This window comes from Erinaceus europaeus, chromosome 13 (assembly GCF_950295315.1).
Source record: "Erinaceus europaeus chromosome 13, mEriEur2.1, whole genome shotgun sequence".
NCBI lineage: Eukaryota > Metazoa > Chordata > Mammalia > Eulipotyphla > Erinaceidae > Erinaceus > Erinaceus europaeus.
The window spans coordinates 38,549,679-38,574,355 of NC_080174.1; the positions used below are offsets into that span (position 1 = coordinate 38,549,679).

A 24,677-nucleotide genomic window follows, 5' to 3' on the forward strand; every position below is an offset into this window, starting at 1 on the left:
TTATTTTACATACAAATTTATTAGATATTTTAAAGAACATGGCAGATCACATTCCTTTTCTTTATAGTATTACTATAAACATACTTTATCTCAGAGTTATTTTGCTTTGGAAACTTCTGAAGAGCTGAATATTAGCAGCCTAGGAAGCCCCACTCCTCACCTCTAGTTCTTCACATCCCTGGGGTAACTTGAGGGCATGTTGGTAACAACTGATGCTAAATAAATTTATGATTGAGCTTGTCAAAAAAAAATGTATATATATTTTTTACTTCCTCCAAACAGGAAGTAGGGTGACGTGGCCTATTCTTTATGTGAAGTCACTGCATCATCAAATAGTTTATCAAACACAGAATTTAGGGGCATTTACATTGTAGATAATTTCCAAATTTAGCAATGGATGAACTCAGAGATTAACTGATTAATTCCTTATTCTGCAGATGAAAGAGAGATGCTAGCAAGGAATCTCATAGCTTTGATTCATTTGAGGTATCTGTATAATGTACTCAGTTCCTTCATTAAAATGGGTTGGAAAAGCCATCTCTGGGTGGAGAGCAGTAGTTTATGACAATGATGTTGCTATAAGAGGAAAATAAAAGCAGCAAACAGCAGGCAGTGTCTTTTATGCATGAATTCAAGTGATTACTGCACTCCTGCCAGCTTTATAGTCCAACCATATTCAACTGGGAGAGCAGATGGTGGGATCTGGGGCAGCTTAATAAGGAGCCCTTCAGAGGGATCTGTGGTCCACTTAAGTTCTTTTTGGATTCCCAACATTGTTATCTGCAAAAAGAATAAAGGAAATTAAAAGAACATGAATGCAATGAGTACACTATATGACCAGAACATGGTGGGCAACAACCATGTTAGATCAGGGCTGAGACGACAGTCTAAAATGGGGATAAAAATAGGAGAAACATGGTGTACGAAGACAGAAAGTGAGGAGTCCTGCCAATTGCTTTAGAAAAAAGTTAAGTCGCAAGGCTGGGCAGTGGTGCACCAGGTTAAGTGCACATAGTACACAGCCCAAGGACCAGTGCCAGGATCCTGGTTCGAACCCTCAGCTCCCCACCTACAGTAGGGTCACTTCACAAGTGGTGAAGCAGATCTGCAGGTATCTATCTTCCTCTCTCCTGCTCTACCTTCCCCTCCCCTCTCAATTTCTCTCTGTCATATGCAAAAACAAAATTGAAAAAGTTAAGTCTCTGAAAAAACTGACTGAGACTCCTTACCTTTGTAAGTGAGGTAGCTATAGGGGATTCAAGGTGTAAGAATCCACTTTCTGGCCAGTGCAGGAAAATGGCATAAACAGCTGACTCTTTTGTGGTATACCTGGGGGGTGAAAAAAAGACCAATGTCAGTGATACCTGGTTTATTACCCTGACATATAACCTTACATATTCACCTTTTAACTACCCACCAATTCTAAGTCTGTGAGTCCTCCATTGTTACTAGGATCTACTACTAACTTGGTACAAGTTAAAGTCTGCAGGAAAAGAACAGGTCTAGTGATATTTTCCACTGTTTCTTTCATTCAAGTTGTATGTTTTCTTTTTAAAAATGTATATTTATTTCCTTTCCTTTCTTTTATTTGCTAGGATAGAGAAATTGAGAGGGGAGAGGTAGAGAGACACCTGCAGCACTACTTCACTACTCATGAAGCTACCTCATTGCAGATGGGGACCAGAGGCTTGAATCAGGTCCTTTGCTCATGATACTGTGTGTTCAACCAGGTGTGCCACTGTTCAGCCTCCTGTTTTCTTTTTAAACTTTTTTTTTTAATTTAATTTTTTTATTTAAGAAAGGATTAATTAACAAAACCATAGGGTAGGAGGGGTACAATTCCACACAATTCCCACCACCCAATCTCCATTTCCCACCCCCTCCCCTGATAGCTTTCCCATTCTCTATCCCTCTGGGAGCATGAACCCAAGGTCATTGTGGGTTGCAGAAGGTAGAAGGTCTGGCTTCTGTAATTGCTTCCCCGCCGAACATGGGCGTTGACTGGTCGGTCCATACTCCCAGTCTGCCTCTCTCTTTCCCTAGTAGGGTGGGTCTCTGGGGAAGCGGAGCTCCAGGACACATTGGTGGAGTCTTTTAAAACTTTGACTTCTGAAGCCATTTGACTTGTAATTTTTTTCTATGCTAAATCCATATGAAATCAGCAGAAAATATATTAAAGACAAGATATGCTGTGAAGATGAAATTGTTGTCCTGAGATTTCACTGTGCTTAGAAAAGAGGATGAAGTGGATAGACCAGGTGGTGGTGCACCTGGTTAAGTGCACATATTACAATGCCCGAGGACCCAAGTTCAAGCCTCTGGTCCCCATCTACAGGGGGAAAGCTTCACGAGTGGTGAAGCAGTGCTTCAAGTGTTGCTCTGTTCCCCCCCTCAATATCTGTCTCTAGCCAATAATAAAGAAATATATATTTTAAAAGAGCATTAAGTGGTTCAGGAGGTGGTACAGTGGATAAAGCATTGAACTCTCAAACATGAGGTTTTGAGTTTGATCCTCAGTATTATATGTACCAGAGTTATATTCTGGCACTCTCTTTCTCCCTAGCTCCTTCTCAAAAAATTAACCTTTTTTTTTCCTACCACGATTATCATTTGGGCTCTATACTTACTCGATGACCCCACCATTCCTGGCAGCATCTTTCTTTCTTCCTTCCTTTTTTTTTTTTAAATATTTATTTATTCCCTTTTGTTGCCCTTGTTGTTTTATTGTTGTTGTTCTTGATATCATCATTGTTGGATAGGACAGAGAGAAATGGAGAGAGGAGGGGAAGACAGAGAGGGGGAGAGAAAGACAGACACCTGCAGACCTGCTTCACTGCCTGTGAAGTGACTCCCCTGCAGGTGGGGAACCGGGGGCTCGAACTGGGATCCTTACACCAGTTCTTGCACTTTGCGCCACCTGCGCTTAACTGGCTGTGCTACTGCCCGACTCCCCCTTTCTTTTAAACCACAGAACTGCTCAGCTCTGGCCTATAGTGGTGTTGGGAACTTGTTGGGCCTTAAGCCAGCCCCCCCCCCACCATTCTCCATTGCTGATACTATGGTCTATTTACATAATCATTGTTTTGCCTGAGACCCGTCCTGCCTGCAGGGCATTACAAGTCACCTTCACAACAGTTGCTATGGAAGCTTTCTACCTTCCAGATCTTTCCTTTTCTCCACTTCCTTTCCTAGCCATTTCCTTTTCCGACTTGCCACTTCTGGTTCAAAATATATATGTCTCTGATCAATAAAGACATTGCGTTCCCACTCCGCCATGAGTTCCTGGTCTCTCTCCTGCGTCGCTGAGTAAGCAGCAGCCCAGGTTGGCTCTGGTCGAGTTCTCTCCAACCCTGAGAGCATGTGCCTGGAAAGAAACACCCTCACGCCAGCCCGGCAGGAACTGAACCTGGGACTCTGAAGCCTCAAGTTTAACATCTTTTGCATAACCATTATGTATGTCTCAGACATTATTTTTATTTTTTATAGTGTCCCAACAGTAGGCAAAATAGTTGAGCCTTTTTCTTTTTTCCACCAAGGCCTCACACATGCACAATTCTACTGCTCCTGGTGGGGGAAATATATATATTTATGATAGAGCAGAGACACTACAAACACCACTCCACCACTCATGGAGCTTCCTTGGTGTCATGTATGGTACTCCCATGTGGTGCCATGGGCTTAAACTCAGGTCCTTGAGTATGGTAAAGTGTGTGCTCTGTTTTCCTGGACTCTGAGCCTTATTATTATTAGAAATTTATTTTGTGAGAGGAGAGAGTGAGAAACTAGAGTACTAGTCTGCGCTAGCACATGTGGTGCCAGGGAACTTGAGGTGCAAGTTCTGTGTGCTATTGCTGAGCCACCTCCCCCAGCCATTATTTTTAGGAGGCAGGGTAACAGTGTTAATTACCTAATGTTCTATGTTTCCTTTTTTGTTTCACCAAGCCATCTCCCTCACTAGTCAAAGGTATCCTCGTGACCTAAGACATACATTGGTGTACAAATTCAATGGCAAATGAACAGTTTTGGGGCTTCCTAAAGGTCACTTCCAACGTGACTTGTAATGCTGCGGACCCAAAAAGATGTCACTTGAACATGGGCCAAGGCTGTGAGAAGACTTACCACACAGATGTTGTGTTCTTTTCCAACTGTACTTTCCACGGCTTAGAGGCATAGATAGCCTCTCCATTGATGCTTAGCCACTTCCCAACAGCAAGAAGCCTCTCTTGGAAGATGGGAACAATAAGCCCATCTTTAGTAGGTCCAATATTGAGAAGATAGTTGCCTCCCAGACTTACTGTCTGAACCAGTTCCTGGGGAGAGGAGAAATAATACAATTCTGGCTGTAAATGCCAAGCTTTATTTTTTACCCATTTGAAAATACTACATATTATTGTATATATTTTCTCTGTATATCCTTAGATCAGGTTTCTGAGTATGTCCAATAACCCTAAAGAGTTCCACCCGCTCAGTTAGAAGGCTAGCATGAAATGGTACTAACAAAGACACATCTTACCGAAATGATTTCAGATTCACTAGCAATTTCAGATATGACCATGTTGCGGCGATAGCCCCAGGACAACTGGTCTATGCTGGTGCACATCTCCCACTTGTGATCTGGCAAGTGCTCTGGCTTGAATTTGTCTTTGCAGTTGTAGTATCCTCCATGGTGACAGGAGCAATTCTGACCCCATCGGTCATTTACTACTACCACATCCTAAAAGAGCAGAGTACTGGGTCAGCAGCCATAAAAGCACTGAGCTTCCTTATATGATGCAACGTAATGGAGAGCAGTCCAGGAAGTGGTGCTGTGGATAAATTGTAGGGACTCTCAAGTATGAGGTTCCCAGTACCACCTGTGTCAGAATAATGCTCAGGCTTTTTTTCTCATTCATGAATAAATCAGTCTTTGTAAAAATGATTTTTTAAAACCCCCTTTTTAAAAAAAAATTATCTTTTTTTATTGGATAGGAGACATCCAGAAATTAAGAGGAAAGGGGGTGAGAGAGAGGGAGAGAGACAGAGAGACACCTGCAACAGTGCTTCACCACTCACAAAGCTTTCCCCCTGTAGGTGGGTACCAGGGGCTCGAACCTGGGTCCTTGCGCATTGAGATACGTGTACTCAACCAGGTGCCCCACCACCTGGCCCCTTAAAAAATAATTTTACCTGGATGGAAGACCCCACCAATGTGTCCTGGAGCTCAGCTTCCCCAGAGTCACACCCTACTAGGGAAAGAGAGAGGCAGACTGGGGGTATGGACCGACCAGTCAACGCCCATGTTCAGCGGGGAAGCAATTACAGAAGCCAGACCTTCTACCTTCTGCATCCCTCAACGACCCTGAGTCCATGCTCCCAGAGGGATAGAGAATGGGAAAGCTATCAGGGGAGGGGGTGGGTTATGGGGATTGGGTGTTGGGAATTGTGTGGAGTTGTACCCCTCCTACCTTATGCTTTTGTTCACTAATCCTTTCTTAAATAAAAAAAAAAAAAATAATAATTAAAAAAAAAAATTTATTTATTTACTCCTTTTTGTTGCCCTTGTTGTTTTATTGTTGTAGTTATTATTGTTGTTGAAATCGTTGTTGGATAGGACAGAGAGCAATGGAGAGAGGAGGGGAAGAGAGAGGGGGAGAGAAAGATAGACACCTGCAGACCTGCTTCACCGCCTGTGAAGCGACTCCCCTGCAGGTGGGGAGATGGGGGCTCGAACCAGGATCCTTATGCCTGTCCTTGTGTTTTGCACCACCTGTGCTTAACCCACTGTGCTAGAATCCCAAAAAATAATTTTTTAGACTCCCAAAAAATAATTTTTAAAAATGAAAAATCTTATTTGGAAAGAAGGAACAGATTTAATCTAGAGCAGGAATTCTCAAATGGGGCCCTTTTGCCCTAGTGTGGAATTTTGCAGTTTAGAGACATTTTTGTGTTTAACAACTTTGCTAGTGGGCAAAGCTCAGCAAAGTTGTTAGACTTCAACAGGACAGCCCTATCATAACAGGGGAATATCCAGCCCCAAAAGTCAATAGTGCCATAGCTGAGAAACCCTTGCCAAGTTATGTAATGCCATGGTGAGAAGGGCCTGTTTTAAAGACCATCTAGTAAAGCACTGATTCTAGTAGAGAACAAATGGAGAGAAGAGTTGACCCTAGTCACATTCTCTAGGCACAGTTCTGGAAAGCTGGGTTTATGAATTTTTTTCTGAAAAATATGTATTTATTTATTTATTTATTTATTCCCTTTTGTTGCCCTTGTTGTTTTATTGTTGTAGTTATTCTTGTCATCATTGTTGGATAGGACAGAGAGAAATGGAGAGAGGAGGGGAAGACAGAGAGGGAGAGAGAAAGATAGACACCTGCAGACCTGCTTCACCACTTATGAAGTGACTTCCCTTGTAGGTGGGGAGCTGGGGCTCAAACCGGGAATCCTTATGCTGGTCCTTGTGCTTTGTGCCACCTGCGCTTAACCCGCTTTACTACTGCTTGACTCCTGGGTTCACGAATTTTAGCCAAACACTACTCACTGTGCCACCTCCTGGGCTGCATCAGGTATTCATTTTATTTCAGGGTTTTGCTAAACTATGAGAAGGAAGTCATGTCATGGAGGGTTGGGCAGTGGCACACCTGACTAAGTGCACATGTTACCATGCCCAAGACCTGGGTTTGAGCCCCTGCTCCCCACCTGCAGGGAGGAAGCTTCATGAGTGGTAAAGAAAGTATTCCAGTAAGTAGTTGGGCGGTAGCGCAGCGGGTTAAACACAGGTGGTGCAAAGCGCAAGGACCGTCTAAGGATCCCGGTTTGAGCCCCTGGCTCCCCACCTGTAGGGGAGTCGCTTTACAGGCAGTGAAACAGGTCTGTAGGTGTATCTTTCTCTCCCCCCACCATCTTCCCCTCCTCTCTCCATTTCTCTCTGTCCTATCCAACAATGATATCAATAACAATAATAGTAACTACAACAATAAAATAACAAGGGCAACAAAAGGGAAAATAAATAAATAAGGCTCCAAATTCAAGGTTAAATCTATCCCACCACCATATGCCAAAAGCTGAGCAGTGCTCTGGTAAAAATAGACCAGAGTCCACGTGTAATAATAACTACTTTTCTCCTTCATCCACTTTTGGCTGCAGTTTCCTCAAATTTCAGTGCTCCCTAACATCTTCAAGGTCCCAGCAACAGACTGGCCATGACCCTCACGTTGGGTTTGGGGTTCACTCTTCCCAGGAGCCAGGTCTGCCAACTCAGCCAACCACAGAACTGGGAAGTGCAGGCACCTCTGAAATTTTCCAGAGTCCCCTTCCAGGCTGGACAGACTGGGGCACCCAGGATGATGAGTCACCCAACTCGGGTGCACCTGGTCAAGCACACGTGTTACAATGCATAAGGACCCAAGTTCGAGCCCTTTCCACTTCCTACCTGTAGGGGGAAAGCTTCACAATTGGTGAAGCAGGGTTATAGGTGTCTCTCTCTCTCTCTCCCTGTCTACTGCCCTCTCCCCTTTTGATTTCTGGCTGTCTCTGTCTAATAAATAAATAAAGATAATAAAAAAAAAAGAAAAGAAACTCTACTGGTACCAAGTCTGCACATCTGGACACCATCAGGTTCCAGATGTTACCACAATCCCATCCTGGCCTCCCTGGACAGATGACTGACTACATGGCAAAGTGTCCAGAAACCTCATTTCTCCAGAGCTCTGTCTCACTAGTGAAAGATTAGGGACAGAACAGGCCTGTCTGGAAGTGTGGATCCACTAGGCTACATCCATGTTTCAGCAGGAAGCAGTTACAGATTGAAACTCCCTCGTTCAGCACCCCAAAAGTATTCTGGTCCATAGTTTTATATGGGAAAATATTAGGGTTAGGGAATGAACAGGCAGAATCTAGGGAACACAGACACTACTGTGACATGCTAGAGTATACGCTCCCCAGACGCAGGGGCTTCACATACTATTAGAGAAAGAAATCTTGCATAAAAAGTGAGTAGTAAGAGGTGTGGGTGTGGCTTAGAAAAGAAACAGGCAAAGTTTAGAAGTTTATAAACTGGTGTTATAGGTATGGCTTCTCTCTGTTCATGTGAGCCTGTCAACATATTAGTAAGTTTATAACTGAGTGCCTAGTTGAGTTACAGCTGGCAAAGAGAGAATGTGAACTGGTCCCTATAAGCCAGCAAGACAGGAAAGATCTCCTACATACAAGTAGAAGAGGGAACAGTGGTAGAAATATAACAAAGATTAGAAAGAGACAAGAACAGACCAATAGAAGATGATTGTCAGATATGACTTCTTGGTTGCCATGGCTAGCTCTTCGGGCCCTGCATCAATAGCCTGACTCAGTTTGTCACCAAGAAGAGCACAGGGGAGGCCCAAAGAGCCCCATAAAGCACCATCCAGCAGCACAGTCAATTTCAAACAGAAATTGACCTTCAGCTCTGCTGCAACTACAAAACTGAAAGCTGGTTGTCCTGTGCACAGCAGAAGCTTGAGGAATCATCACCAGGAGAAGATGCATTACCCCTCATCCCTGTGACCTGTGTTATTCCAATTTTCCTAGCCTTTTCTATTTATTGCACTGCTGTGGCCCCAGATGATTAGGGCTATATAGAGACTCCTGCTAGTCTTTTACTGTTCCACGTGCATAAGAAATTTCCTATCTGGCGTGTTTAACTCATTCCTCTCTGTTTCTCAATGACTTAGTCAAAATGTTAGCCTAAATTTGTCTACTTAATTGTGTTTATGATACTAGTGTTTAAGACAGTAAGTGAAAGTTGCTATAACACCTGTTGTTATAATGTTTCCACGCTGTACCCTACAATGTATGTGATTGCTCTGTTCTGCTTAATGCCCCAACTCAGAGAGACAGAGATTCTCCCATTCCTGATAGATGGTTAAAGAGTTTAATAAGATCCAAGATGGGGTCAGTGCAGACTTAGAGTTGGGTGCTGGGAGTTGGGCGGTAGCATAGTGAGTTAAGTGCAGGTCGTGCAAAGCGCAAGGACAAGCACAAGGATCCTGGTTTGAGACCCCGGCTCCCCACCTGCAGGGGAGTCGCTTCACAAGTGGTGAAGAAGGTCTACAGGTGTCTATCTTTCTCTCCCCCTCTGTCTTCCCCATCTCACTCCATTTCTCTCTGTCCTATCCAATAACAATGACATCAATAATAACTACAACAATAAAACAAGGGCAACAAAAGGGAATATATATATATATATATATTAAAAATACATTAAAAAAAGAAAAAAAAGGAAGTTGGGTGCTCTGGAACACTAAGCTGGTTCCAATTACCTGGACAGAAAACATGGCTGGCCCCATTGGTCAGACCACTCTTAATGATAATTATGGCCTTGGTGTTCAGCCTTGTCTGCTACTCCTATCTGTTAAATTTGTATAGGCGAGAACGGAGGCAACAGGGCATGCAACAACACACCCGTTCCCAACAAAGATAGAGATCTAAGAGTATAGGGGCCATCTAGTTAGATGGTTAATTGGGGAAGGGGATGATAAGTAATCAAAGAATTCAGAAAATTTTAGCTGAAGGGGAATCTAGTAAACTTGCCTACTCCCTCATTCCTGAAAAACAAATTCCTTGATGAATATCTAACTGTGATAAACCACTTATACCGATTTTGTAATCTGAAGCTAACATAACTTGCTTCCACACCTTAATATAAAGGTATTGTTGAAATTCTATTTGGGACCAGAGTCTGCAGGGTGAGTAAAGCTACTTTTCTACTTCAATCCCCTCTCCCCAAATAAATAAAGTACTGAAGTTCTCTCAGTTTATTTTTGTCCTGTAAAATAAAGAAAAAAAGAGAGAAAGAAAAAAAAGTCATGCCATGCAAATTTTTTTAATATTTATTTCTTTTTTGTTACCCTTGTTGTTTTTATTGTTGTTGATGTCATTGTTGGATAAAACAGAGAGAAATGGAGAGAGGAAGGAAAGACAGAGGGGGAGAGAAAGATAGACACCTGCTGACCTGCTTCATCGACTGTGAAGCGACTACCCTATGGGTGGGGAGCCAGGGACTTGAACCGGGATCGTTAGGCCAGTCCTTGCACTTTGCGCCACATGTGCTTAACCCGCTGCACTACCGCCCGACTCCCGCAAATGTTTAATATGACACAAAAGTGAGGCTCATACTGGAGTCTTCAAGATGAATGAAATTCAGTTCTTGCCATCAGAAACTCCAAACAGACTAGGGACAGACATGTAGACAGTTCTAATATGACATCATATCAGAATTAGGCCTAGACATGAACATAATAGGGGAACACTGACTCAGAAAATAAATTATCATGAACCACCAGATTTAGTTTACCTTCAAGCAATATTATTTATGTGCCTAACTGGGTCAAACACTGCACTTGAAGTAGGAGACAGATGACAAGATAAATGATAGCTGAATTATACTGGATCAGGCAGGTGCTAAGGAACAGAAAGCAGGAAAAGGCATGTTGCAATTATAGAGAGGGTGACAAGGAAGGCTACATTAAGTAATGACCTCAGAGTGAAGCCCTGCACACAGCCCAAGAGTGAGCCAGGAAGGTGTTAAAAGACAGGAGAGTAAGGATAAGGGAATAATTTTTCTAAGTGGTCCGGAAGGTGGTGCAGTGAATAAAGCATAGGATTCTCAAGCATGAAGTCCCAAGTTCAAACCCCGGCATTGCATGTACTAGAGTGACACTCTGGTTGTTTTGCTTTCTCTCCTACCTCTCTTATCAGTAAACAAATACATAAGAAAAGATTTAAAAATAAAAACAATCAGGTGGTGGCACACCCATCGAGTATATGTTATAATGTTCAAGGACCTGGGCCCAAGTCCCTGTTCCTCACCTGCAGGGGGAAAGCTCTATGAGTAGTGGAGCAATGCCACTTCCCCACCCTCTCTCCTTGTCTCCCCCTCCTCTCTCAATTTGTTTCTATCCAAGAAATAAATAAGACCTTCAGACTTGAGAGTTCAATGCTTTATCTACGGTACCACCTCCCAGACCATTCCCAAAACAGCTTTTTCCCCTAAATCATGAGGAAACATTCAGAACAAGAGTGAGTGTGCTCACAAAACAGCTCACCTGGGTAGTTTGCTCCCAGTCCCACTACACTGGTCTCAGAGCTGTAGTCTCTCCCCCCTCCCTTTTCTGCCATTGTCTTGCTCTTTCTTCTTATTTTTTTTAACCAGAGCACTCATCAGCTCTGGCTTTTTGGTGGTGTCTTGCTCTTTCTATATGAAAAAGCCATCCCAGGGACTGTGTAGTGGCACACCTGGTTGAGCACATATGTTACTATGTGCATGGTCCTGGGTTCAAGCCCTCAGTCTTCCCACCTGCATGGGGAAAGGGTTGCAGGTGCCCCCTCTTCTTCTCTCTCTCTCTCTCTCTCTCTCTCTCTCTCTCTCTCTCTCTCTCACACACACACACACACACACACACAAACCTTCCCTTTTTCAATTTCTGACTCTGTCCACTTAAAAAAGTCAGCTTAGAGTGGTGAAGTCCCAGAGATGACTAAAACAAACAAGATGAGTAGCAAAGGGTCTGCGGTGTCCCACCCCAAGGTCCATGTCTTAGGCACCCTAGTGTGAGGGCCTTTGAGGGAGACCCAAGGTGCTGCATTGCTAGGAGTCCTCACACACATGGCAAGTCCCAGAGCACTGCTCTTAATTTGTCTCCATTTATCATAAGATCTTTTTAAAAACTTTTTAAAAATATTTATTTATTTATTTTCCCTTTTGTTGCCCTTGTTTTTTGTTGTTGTAGTTACTATTGTTATTGATGTTGTTGTTGGATAGGACACAGAGAAATGGAGAGTGGAGGGGAAGACAGAGAGGGGGAGAGAAAGACACCTGCAGACCTGCTTCACCCTGCAGGTGGGGAGCCGGGGGCTCAAACCGGGATCCTCAGGCCGACCTAGCGCTTTGCACCACATGTGCTTAACCCGCTGTGCTACTGCCCAACTCCCTGTTACAGGATCTTTCTCCCATCTTCCCATTTTCTGACTTTAGTGTAGTCAGTAAAATTCTAAGAAGTTTATGAATATAACAAGATTGCTCAGCTCAAGCTGGTCTTATACTTAGGACCCCACACATGTATGATTTCATCACTCTGGGCTGCACCCCCCCCCCCCCATTCAGGTAGAGTCAAGAAAGACAAAGAAGACACCACAGTACTGGAATAGTGCAGTACACTCTGGTGCTAGTGCACCTTCCAGATGGTACCAAGGCTTGAACCTGGGCCACATACATGGCAAGGTGTGTGCCCTCCTAGGGTTTGCATGCTTGAGGCTCCTGGTTTGATGCTTCCAGAATGGTGATCTGGATTCCTTTTTTTTTAATAATTAAAAAAAAAAATTATTTCTTATTACTGGGTAGAGACAGAGAAAAATCAAGAGCTTAAGAGAAGATGGAGAGGAAGAGACAGAAAGACACCTGCAGCCCTGCTTCATGACTCATGAAGCTTTCCCCCTGCAGGTGGGGACCAGGGACTTGAACCTGAGTCCTTGGGCATTGTAATGTGTGCACTTACCCAGGTGTGCCACCATCTGGCCCCTGAATTCTTTTTCATGTGAAACTATCTAATATAAAATAAATCTTTAAAAAATCTTAAAATATATATTTTTTAATTTTTTAATTATCTTAATTTATGCAATAGAGATAGCCAGAAATTGAGGAAGGGGGAGGTAAAGAGGGGGCAAGACAGAGAAACAACTGCAGCACTGATTTACCACTCACGAAGCTTTCCCCCTGCAGGTGGGGACTGGGGCTCAAAATCAGGTCCTCGAACATTGTAACATGTGCACTTAACCAGGTGTGCCACCACCCGGCCCCTTAAAAATATATTTTAGTATAAGAAATTAAACTTTCTCTTTTGAGAATTAAACTGTATAATCAATGATGATGACACAGATATTTACATTTTAAGCCTATTATTTAATTTTATGCTTGATACATACTTTAAAAATGTTTTTATATATTTATTTATTCCCTTTTGTTGCCTTTTGTTATTATTGTTGTTATTGGATAGGACAGAGAGAAATGAAGAAAGGAGGGGAAGACAGAGAGGAGGAGAGAAAGATAGACACCTGCAGACCTGCTTCATTGCTGTGAAGCGACTCTTTTGAGGTGGGAAGCCAGGGGCTTGAACCAGGATCCTTGCACCAGTCCTTGTGCTTTGTGCCATATGCGCTTAACCCACTGTGCTACCGCCCAGCTCCTGATACATACTTTTTTTTTTTCCCCCTCACTAATAATTTTGTTTGATTAGTAGTTTATTTTATTTTCTCTGTAGTGGTCTGGGACTTCTGCAAACTATTTATATTTTGTTACTTAAATTCAAGACTTTGTTGTCAAAATGAAAAATAAAAGGAGAAATGGAAAACCTAAATTCTAAGGATGGGGGGAAAAGTCCTCTGGTTCCAACTATCTCCATATTGAGATTATTTATGATTGCTGCTATTGTCATTACTGCCTAGATCTTGGCTTTCTTTCTTTCTTTCTTTTTTTTGGTGGTGGTTCTTACTGGGGCTTTCCCCTCCAGGCTCACCTTTCCCCCCCCCCATAGAAAAGGAAGGACATACACACACACACACAACACCCCCCCACCCCCCAATGAATCTTCCCCTCAGCGTGTGGGCTCTTAAGCCCGGGCGTTGCCAGGCAGGTACTTTCCCAGGTGGTTTTCTTTTGTTATAACAGATAAATAAGAGACTAGGTACATAATTACATACTTTGACTGGGCTGTCATTGTAGAGCCAAGCAAGAAACTCTGTGGAGTTCCAGTATGTGTAAGGGCATTCCCATTCTCCATCAGACCAAATCAAGTCAGGTTTGTACCTGAAAGATATGAAATTAAAATTAAAAGCTTAGTCTACAAATTCACTGATAGGAAAGCCTTACAAATCTGTTTTTGTAAGAAATGTTTAAAAATTAATTTTCTCTTGTTTTGAGAATACCATAAACTATTATCATGCAAAGAATGTAGAAAACTAAAGAGGTGAAAGAACACACATACACTCTGCTGACATAAATATTATTTAATACACAGGACTTTGGTATATTTAATCCTAATCTTTTATTTAATGTCTTTAAAGAATAAGAGATATAATCTATAAACATAATTTGGTTTTCTTCCAATAACTAATTCCAATTGAGAGTTAAGAATATACTAAAAACTTGAAATACTCTATCAAATGTATGCCTTATCTAACACAGATGGTTTATGTTTAACTGTGTACATGAAACAGTGTTAGGGACTTTATATTCTTTATTTCATTAGTTCTCACAACAACCTCAATGTATATATTACCTCCATGTTGCAGAAAAAGAGATCTTGAAGGGTACATCATAAGAAAAAGGAGCTTGATTTCATATTCAGCTGTCAGCTCCAAGGCTCTGCAGGTTTCTTAGAACTGTACTTTTTACTTCCTTAGAGAAGTCACCAAGATACAGTAGAGTTTCTTTTTGTCTATACTGAGAGTCCAGGCAGAGTCGATTGTCTCATGAACTCTAAAGATTCACTATCCTCTCTAAACCTTCAGGTGTGAGAAGGGAAAACTGGAAATAAACATGGTCAAGACTAGTGAATAGTGAAAATACCTTATTCTGTACCAGGCACTGTGACATATACTTTTTTTTTTTTTGCTTCCAGGGTTATCATTGGGGCTCAGTGCCTGTACTACGAATCTACTGCTCCTGTAGGCCATTTTCCCCATTTTATTGTTGTTATTGTTGCCACTGTTGTTGTTGGATAGGACAGAGAGAAATCGAGAGAGAAAGAGAAAGAGACATCTGTAGACCTGCTTCACCACCTGTGAAGCAAATCTCCTACAGGTGGGGAGCCGGGGGCTAGAACTGGGATCCTTGCACTGGTTCTTGTGCTTCACACTATGTACGCTTAACCCGCTGTGCTACCACTACCTGGTCCCTCAACAGATACTTTTTATATATTATCCTAAGCCTGATATAGAAGGTATTATTATTATTACCACTTTACAGAGAGAGAGAGAGGGGGGAAGAATCTCAGAAGGGTGATTTGTTTAAGTCTTGCAAGTAGCAAGAGCCAGAATTGAAATGGGGAATGTGCTGATGCCAAATCTCTTGCAGAGCTTGTTAGACTAGGCTGCCTTTCTCCAAGGTCCTGAGACAAAGAAAATAGCATACATGGAAAGCAGTTACTGTCACTATTTGTTTTGATGGTTTCAGCTTATAAAGGTAATATGACTACATTGTGGAAGCTTCTGAAAGTCAGATATATATTTTTCTTTACTTTTTAACATTTAAAAAAATATATTTTTATTTACTTATTATTGGACAAACTGAGAGGAGGGGAGATAGATTATACATGTGTGTGTTAGACAACCACCATAGTTCTTATTAGCCATATATATTTTTTAATAGCAACAGAGAGGTAGAGAGAGAGGAATGGAGATACCATAGCACCAAAGCTTACTTCAGTGCAGTGGGGGCTGGCTTGAACCTGGGTTGCATACATGGCAAAGGAGCACACTACTAAGCTAGTTATTTCATCAGCCCTATATTTTGTTTTAATACAATCATCATTGCTTAATATAACCATTTTATTATTCCTTAATCTCCTAGAGTATAATTTTAATGTATTTATTTTTATTTATTCATTTATTTTGGAGACAGAGAAATTGAGAGGGAAAGGGGTGATATATATATATATGGAGAGAGAGCATGGGGCAGAGAATGGCACCTGCAACACTGCTTCACCTCTTATGAAGCTTCCCTTTTGCAGGTGGGCATTAGGGGCTTGAATCTGAGTCCTTGTGCACTGTAATGTGTGTGTTCAATCAGGTGCACCACCATTTCTTTTTAACTAGAGCACTGTTCAGCTGTGGCTTATGGTGGTACGGGGATTGAACCTGGGGTTTTGGAGCCTCAGGCACAAGAGTCTCTTTGCATAACCATTATGCGATCCACCCTTCATCTCTCTTTTTTTTTTTTTTTTGAATACTGGTTTTTACCTGTTGACGAGGTCATATAGCTCTGGCAATGTTTTTGCACGAACAAAATGTTGTGTTTTGCAGTTATTTTTCTTATCAAGTAGGTAGAGTGGATGGAACCATTCTAAGAGTGAGTGATAGAGTCCATAACGTATGTTCCTTAAACAGAAAAACAGAACAGAAACAGGTGTTAAGCAAAGAAAAAGTTGTTTTAATTTGTTTAGCATTTTTATTATTTTTTATGCAGTTTTGGGGACTAAACATAGGGCCTCACACAAGCTGAGCCATCTACTTGGGCTAATTTTTATTTTATTTTATTTTATTTATTTATTTTTATAAATATTTATTTTATTTACTTATTCCCTTTTGTTGCCCTTGTTGTTTTATTGTTGTAGTTATTATTGTTGTTGTCATTGTTGGATAGGACAGAGAGAAATGGAGAGAGGAGGGGAAGACAGAGAGGAGGAGAGAAAGATAAACACCTGCAGACCTGCTTCACCGCCTGTGAAGTGACTCCCCTGCAGGTGGGGAGCCAGGGTTCGAGCCGGGATCCTTATGCCATCCTTGTGCTTTGCGCCACCTGCACTTAACCCGCTGCGCTACAGCCCAACTCCCTATTTTATTTTATTTTATTTTATTTTATCCTTATGAGAAAGAGAGATCAAGGATTATTCTCTATCCATAGTGTTCTACATACTTTGTCTTTGTTCCTCTCAGGTGGGGCTGGGGATCAAACCCAGGGCCTCATGTATGCAAATCAGAAATCAGCTGTTCTATCACTGACCCACCTCTCTGACCCCAGAATAAATGAATGAATAAATTAATGAATTAATTTTGCCACCAGGGTTTTAGCTGGGGCTTCCTGCCTGTGCAATCCCACTGATCGTGAAAGAATCAATGAGCCAATCTCTCTATTTCCTTTTTCTTTTTGGTAGAGGATGAAAGGGAGAGAGAGATGCCATAATATTACTACACTGTTTATGAAGCTTCCCCACTCTATGGTGGCCAAGGGCTCAAACCTAGGTCCTCATGCCTAGTAAAGTGTGTGTTTTAAGTGTGAATGATCAGAAACACTATAATGCACATAAAAGTAAGGATACCTTGCAATGGCCCAGATACGGCAGAAAGATCTGAAATTAAATATTTCACGATTTGGGGACTAAGTAGATCCAAAGAAGGTAAATATTGGGGGTCGGGCGGTGTAGCGCAGCGAGTTACGAGCACGTGGCGCAAAGCACAAGAACCAGCTAAGGACCCCTGTTCGAGCTCCCGGCTTCCCATCTGTAGGGGAGTCGCTTCACAGGCGGTCAAGCAGGTCTGCAGGTGTCTATCTTTCTCTCCCCGTCTTCCCCTCCTCTCTGCATTGCTCTCTGTCCTATCCAACAACAAATGACATCATCAACAACAATAATAACCACAACAGGGCAACAAAAGGGGTAAAAATGGCCTCCAGGTGCAGTGGATTCATGATGTAGGCACTGAGCCCCAGCAATAACCCTGGAGGCAAAAAAAAAAAAAGGTAAATATCAAGGATAAATACATCTCAGAGTTTTACAGGACAACTAGCAAAATACTAGGAAACAGTATTGAACAGGGGTAGGCAAGTCAGCATGCTTTTTCTTAAAGGATTAATAGAATTTTAGCCTTTTCTATTTTCTTTTTGCCTCCAGGGTTATCACTGTGGCTCGGTGCCAGCACCTCCACTGCTGCTCCTGGAGGCTATTTTTCCCATTTTGTTGCCCATGTTGTGGTTGTTATTGTCATTATAGCCATTGTTGGATAGGACAAGTCCTGTTGTTGGTTAGACAGAAATCGAGAGAGGAGGAGAGAAAGACACCTGCAGACCTGCTTCACCACTTGGGAAGCAACCCCCCTGTAGGTGAGGAGCTGGAGATTCCAACCGGGATCCTTACGCTGGTCGTTGCACTTTGCGCCACGTGCGCTTAACCTGTTGTGCTACCGCCCAGCCCCCAATTTTAGCCTTTTCTTTCTTTCTTTTTTTTTTTTTTGGTATTTATTTATTCCCTTTTGTTGCCCTTGTTTTATTGTTATAGTTATTATTGTTGTTGTTACTGATGTCGTTGTTGTTGGATAGGACAGAGAGAATTGGAGAGAAGGGGAAGACAGAGGGGGAGAGATACCCACCTACAGACCTACTTCACCGCCTATGAAGCGACTCCCTACAGGTGGGGAGCTGAGGCTCGAACCAGGATCCTTCCGCTGGTCCTTGCGCTTTGCGCCACATGCGTTTAACCCATTGCGCTACCGCCTGACTCCCAACTTTAGCCTTTTCTAAAGTACTTTATGGTGTCTATTCTACTCTGAAATTATAACTTAAAAGCAGCCAAAGATAACTCTTAAATAAAGAGGCATAGTTGTGTTCCAATCAAACCTTATTTATACAGTTTGTTGACTTATTCTTTAAATAGGAGGTCAAGTTTGCTAAATCACAAATAAGAAGAGATTGGGCATGACACAAGTAGCACTTTTCCTCCCTACAGGCATACATACCCGGGATTTTAAAGTCTGAAACAAGAATATCTGTGTTCAGCGTTATCTCTGCTACTTCCTAGCACTTTGATTTGGGGGCATTATATCTTACTAAGTGGCATATTCTGATCAACTATGTATCTGCCTGACTCAACTCAATTTTTACTACTTAACTATCCTTTTTTTTTTTTAAGCTATCTCTTGATATACCATTCATCTAAACTTCCCCTGATGTCTACAAAGCTTTGTTTTGACAGGGAGGACAAAGATGTGAGACCAAACCCGACTGCCATTGGACATACTAGAAAAGGTCCTTGGTCAAAAGTCTTTCCATAAAGAATCCTTTGTAGAATGTAAAGAGGACACTGTGGCCTATACTGGCTATACTTCCTCAAACTATCAGCTTCTCTGATGGTGTCACCTTTGTTCATATGAAAATTGTCAAATTGTCAAGCATCAAACACTGCAAATTCAAAGGCCAGAAGCCCTTCAGGTTATTCACTAAATGCAAAGCTCAGGCACCAGATGACATACTAGATCAAAAGACATGACACAGTAACTCTTCATAAACACACACCTCTTGCGGATGGCTGTTCCCAACTCACCAACCAAATCACGATGGGCACCAAGATCCTTAGAGTTCCAGTTCCAAGACACAGGACTAGGCCAGTTTGTGAAGCCTTCATGATGCTTTGCTGTCAGGACTACATACCTGCGGATATCAAAGCCATATGAGTGAAGGAAGTGGGCAGTGGATGTCAAGTGTGAACTTGTCCAATATGTCTGAAGTGAAATGATTGAGAGAGCTTGACTACAGCTATTGTATGAGAAGCTGTATTTCTGATACTCAGGGATTTGCTATGGTCACAGCTTGAGTACTGCTCCAGGAATGGAAAGCAATTCTGAAGCTACGGTCCCTAGCCTCTTTTGCGGAGGAGGCCCAGAGGGAAGAAAAGGGGTAGATAAGGGAAAATAATTGGGCCACTCAGTTTTTCTGAATATTTATGACCAATTTTCAATTTTTTTCCCCCAGATAGGCAGGAGAGGTAGAGATGTAAAGAAGCAGAGAAGGAGGGGGAGAGGGAGGCAGGGAGGGAGGGAGGGAGAGAGGGAGGGAGAGAAAGAGAGGCCACAGCACTCTTCAATGCAGTAGGAGATGTTCTTGCTTTTTTTTTTTTTTTTTTAAATAACAATGACCTTTATTAGTTACAATAAGACAAAAAGGAGAGAAGGGCACGATCCATTGTGGCTGCAGATCCATAGTCTCCCAAAGACAAGATGAAGACTTGAGAAAAAAAAAAACAAAAAAACAAAAAACAGGAGCTTCTTGAACCTGGCTTGCACACATGGCAAAGTAGTGCGCTATTCAAGTGAGTTATTTAGCTGACACTAGCTTAAATTTTTTTAAACCTCCTGCTACACAGGAGAAACAAATCTCTACTGAAAATAGTGAATGAAAGAAAAATTGGCTGTTTGTTTTACCAAGTCCTTGTGAATTGCCTATCATTTACTCATTTACAGAGGTGACAAAAGACCCCAAGAACTTGTGGGGGGTGCTGGGAAGGAAGGAAAAGTGTTAAATAACAACCAAATCACTCAATGTTTCCTTTTCTTTAAAAAAAAAAATTATTTTTAAATATTTATTTTCCTTTTTGTTGCCCTTGTTTTTATTGTTGTTGTAGTTGTCATTGTTGTATAGGACAGAGAGAAATGGAGAGAGGAGGGAAAGACAGAAAGGGGGGAAGAAAGACAGACACCTGCAGACTTGCTTCACCGCCTGTGAAGTGACTCCCCTGCAGGTGGGGAGCCCGGAGCTTGAACAGGGATCCTCACGCTGGTCCTTGGACTTTGTGCCACGTGCGCTTAACCCACTGTGCTACTGCCTGACTCCCTTTTTCTCCCTTCAGGTGGGAACCAGGGGCTTGCACCTGAATCCTTGTGCATTGTAACGTGTGTACTTTACCAGGTGTGCCACTGCCTGGCTCCTATCTCATTTGCTTTTTTGGCAGAAAAACAGTTGATGTCTCGTGATCACTGGATAGAGTGAGGAACTCCAGGATTTTAAGAACCAGAGAGCATATCATCTTTTGCAGACCCCAACCCTCTGCGGAATATTATTTTATAACCTTTTAAAAATGTAAACGTTATAGAACTTATAAAAAAAAAAGAGTTAGATGACTAAGCTGCTTGCCCAAGGTCTATAAGCCCTGATATAATTGGGGGAGGAGGAAACTTTCAGCTAGGAGTCATGAGATTTGAGGCCTAGGGTACTAGACTTCCCTCTATCTCAGATCATCATGTGCTTCATAAAGTAAAAGGCAAAGGACATCTCCCAACTTCTTTTTAACTTCTTTTCTGTTTGAAAATTATAGCTCTCTAGGTCTCCTAGAAGAAAGAGAACACCCACCTTGTTTATATTCCCAAGCATTTAATGGCAAACACTAAATGTCAGTTCTTTTTGGTACAAGAGTACTTAAAGTTTCCTTTTCTTTCTTTCTCTTTTTTCTTTTCTTTTTCTTTTTCTTTTTTTTTTTACCAGCACACTAATCAGCTCTGCTTATGATGGTACAGGGGAACTGAACCTAAAACTTCAGAGCCTCAGGCATGAGTCTCTTTGCATAACCATTATGCTAGCTATCCCACCCACATTATGCTATCTACTCCTGCCCTAAAGTTTCCAAAAGAAACTAATAATGGGAAGATTACTGAAAGGACAAGGTAAGGTCAAATACTGCTCTAAAACAAGAGCAGGGGAAACCAGCTTGATTTCTTTCCTTTTGCATTTATTTTTGAGAAAGAGAAAGAGAAAGGGGCAGGGAGAGGGAGAGAAAAAATCAACCAGAGGGTCATTCTGGCACATATGCAGCCAGGGATCAAACTTAGGACCTGATGCTTACGGTTCCAACACTTTATTCACTGGGTCACCTCTTGGGCCACTTGACTCCATTCACTTCCAACCATTTTTCTTTCAGAAACCAAACCAATTTTTTAAAAACCCAGGGTAGGGAGTTCGGGTGGTGGCACTGTGGGTTAAGCACAGGTGGAGCAAAGTGCAAGGACTGGGGTAAGGATCCTGGTTCGAGCCCTGGCTCCCCACCTGCAGGGGAGTCGCTTCATAGGCCGTGAAGCAGGTCTGCAAGTGTCTATCTTTCTCTCTCCCTCTCTGTCCTATCCAACAACGACGACATTAACAACAACAATAACTACAGCAAAAAAAAAAAAAAAGACAACAAAAAGAAATAAATAAAATAAATATAAAAAAAAACAGGGTAAACATAACCTGAGCTAACAACTGGCACATACTATCCTTAAGGATTACTCCTTGAATTGGTCTCAAGGTCCAATAACTCATCGACTCCCTCTTCCCCTACTCTGGGGGCTCCCGGCATTTTTGGTTCTCTGCACCATATTCGTGCAAGTTCCAATAGTTCTCAAAACATTGAAGATCATTTCTTGAACACTCTCTATGTACAAGGCATTGAAAAGAGATGAATGAGACTCTGTATTCTTGCCCTAGTTAAGGTACAACAGAATCTCCTGTGCTCCCTTTTCCTTTTTGATTGCTAAGAATATTACAGGCCCTTTTGGTAACCACGGGAGAAGGAAGTCTGATTCATGTTCACAGTTGAATTGGGAACAGACTATATCCCTGTCTTAAAGTCCTTGGAATCCTGACTGCGTTGTATTGATGGTACGTCAAGTGTCACCTAACTCTTCTCAATACAGGGCTGTAGACACGCAGGATTTCCCGGTCTGCCACCTCCCTCAAACCTTTCCTTCTAGTCCCCAACAAGACAGGCCCCCTATGATCAGCTGGGCCACATTCACTAAACTCGGCTACAGTTCTGACTAGCCCTTCGCCCCTGGAGGCCAGCAGGCGCGGCCCTGGGCCCAGGCCTCCCATGGCAGCCGCACCGCCCGCCTCCTGCCTCCACCTGCCCAGCCCCGCTGCGCTGGCCCGGGGCACTCACTTGGCTCCGGCGGCTTGGAAGAGCTTGGCCCACTGGTCCGGGTGGAAGAACTTGGCCGTGAACTGCGACCCGAAGTCGGGGTAGCTGAAGCCGGGCGGGTAGTTTTCGTTCATGAATTCCTGGAACTGCGGCTGCCTCTGCCCCTTCCAGTGCCACCAGAACCACTCGCTGCCCCACGACGGCACAGAGAACACGCCCCAGTGCACGAACACCCCGAACTTGGCTTCATCGTACCAGTCGGGTAGCGGCCTGGAGTCCAGACTCTGCCAGTCCGGGGTGTAGCGGTGGCGGGGTCTTTTCGTAGCCCTAAGTATTGACTCGGCCGCTGGGGCCGCAGCGAGGTGGAGGAGCAGCAGCCCCAGCAGCTGCCAGGAGCCCACCGGCCAGGACCTCATCGCTCCACAGAGCACTGGGCGCCCTCAGGTCCCCACCTCCCCCTCTTAAAGCGCAGGCGCGGGGCGAGGGGCGTGCGGCTGGTCCATCTAGCTTGTGATTAGCTCAGACGGAAAAAAGGGGCGGGTCCACCCGGGTTGCTTGGCTACCGGGTCCCACCCGCTCGGCCCACTCTTGTAGCGCTCCCTGGCGGTCAATGGGAATAAGGTACCAAGATGTATTGCTTTTGACAGATGATTGACAGATTGGGGGAAAGATGGAAATTAAATCCTGGAAGCGGGGAAGGCCTGCTGTGTTCTGTGTACTGAGAGTAGTCCATTTTATCATTAGGAACTATAAGGGGCTTTTGAATTGTGGTAGAAGACCAAGCCTGGAAGCAGGAAGACCATATGAAAGGGTGTACAATCAACTTCTGGAGGCAGGGCAATAGAGTAGCGGCAGCTGAGTCTCCTCACCTGGTCAACTAAGAATAACAAAGAAGATCTCCTGAGAACACAAGACAAAACTCTTTGGAAATACTTTGGGAACCCACCAAGTCACGGGTGAATGCAAACATGTGTGGCTTGTGGACAGAGAAGTGCCTAAGGAGAGATTCTTGGGGCTGAAAGCCTGTACCTACTCAGGAGCGACTGATAACAGTCCCACAGTTTGCCAGTTGAAGCACCACCTCTGTTCTGAGTTTTGATTTTTTTTTCTTTTAATTTTTTTATATTTATTTATTTTCCATTTTGTTGCCCTTGTTGTTTAACATTGTTGTGGTTATTGATGTCATTGTTGTTGGATAGGACATAGAGAAATGGAGAGGTGAGGGGAATATAGGGGAAGAGAAAGAGAGACACCTGCAGACCTGCTTCACAACTTGTGAAGTGACTCCCCTGCAGGTGGGGAGCTGGGGACTAGAATTGGGATCCTTATGCCGGTCCTTGCACTTTGCACCACATGTGCTTAACCCACTGCACCACCGCCCGACTCCCCTGTTCTAAGTTTTATTAACAAATAAACTGCTGACGGGAGGAGAGGATCCCCTAAGGCTCACCAAATACAACTGTGGGTCTCCATTGCTACTGTCCCTGGAGGCTGGAGCAGCAGTGGGGAGGCCCTGTGATGACATGGGAGCAGAGACCTGATTGGGCAACTCAGGAGAAGACATACACTTCCAGTGGTCTGGAAGTGGGGCTGTATAGTGGCAGCCTTTCCATATTGTTCTCCTAAGGAATTTGGAGACATGTTGAATAATTGCCTCAGAACCCATGGAGTACAAACAGGATTTGTTTAGAAACTCACAGGGCCAGGAGTCGGGAGGTGGTGCAGTGGGTTAAGCGCACGTGGCACAAAGTGCAAGGATCCCAGTTCGAGCCCCCAGCTCCCCACCTGCAGGAGAGTCTCTTCACAGGCGGTGAAGCAGGTCTGCAGGTGTCTATCTTTCTCTCCCCCTCTCTGTCTTCCCCTCCTCTCTCCATTTCTGTCTGTCCTATCCAACAACAAAGACATCAATTACCACAACAATGTTAAACAACAAGGGCAACAAAAGGGCAAATAAATAAATAAATATAAAAATATTAAAAAAAAGAAACTCACAGGGCCAAGGACTGCTGCCCTTCTTAGTTCTAACTGCTGCCAGAGCAGCTGAATTGGGCATGGGGCTTTGGACCATTGGGGCGTGGAAGGCTCTTTGCGTAACTACTGTGCTATCTCTCCCCCCACCTCATTTTTATCTCTAGGGTTGTAGTGAGTAATTAAAAGATCTGCTTATAGTTTTAAAAAAAAAAAAAAAGGCCCATAGGCTCCCATAGCCTACAGGAAAGATAAAGAACAACAACAACAAAAAAGAGTTTAACTGCCACTGTGCTTTACCTCAAGGATTGAGACAACATT

The 24,677-nt window shown here is 43.1% G+C and overlaps 1 protein-coding gene across 2 annotated transcripts; it reads right to left on the bottom strand.

Annotated features, from left to right (window-relative positions):
- FUCA1 (alpha-L-fucosidase 1) lies at positions 1-22,859 on the bottom strand. Of its 2 annotated transcripts, XM_007522596.3 has the most exons (8): positions 22,410-22,859; positions 19,016-19,150; positions 15,970-16,107; positions 13,711-13,816; positions 4,514-4,714; positions 4,120-4,310; positions 1,230-1,329; positions 1-780 (listed from the first exon to the last, which is right to left on the bottom strand). In XM_007522596.3, the coding sequence occupies exons 1-8, from the start codon at positions 22,802-22,804 to the stop codon at positions 640-642; spliced, it is 1,407 nt and encodes a 468-aa protein (XP_007522658.1). In that variant the 5' UTR covers positions 22,805-22,859; the 3' UTR covers positions 1-639. The 2 variants fall into 2 exon arrangements, with proteins under 2 accessions (XP_007522658.1, XP_060061518.1); XM_060205535.1 differs by lacking the exon at positions 15,970-16,107.
- Between the last annotated feature and the right edge of the window lie 1,818 nt (positions 22,860-24,677).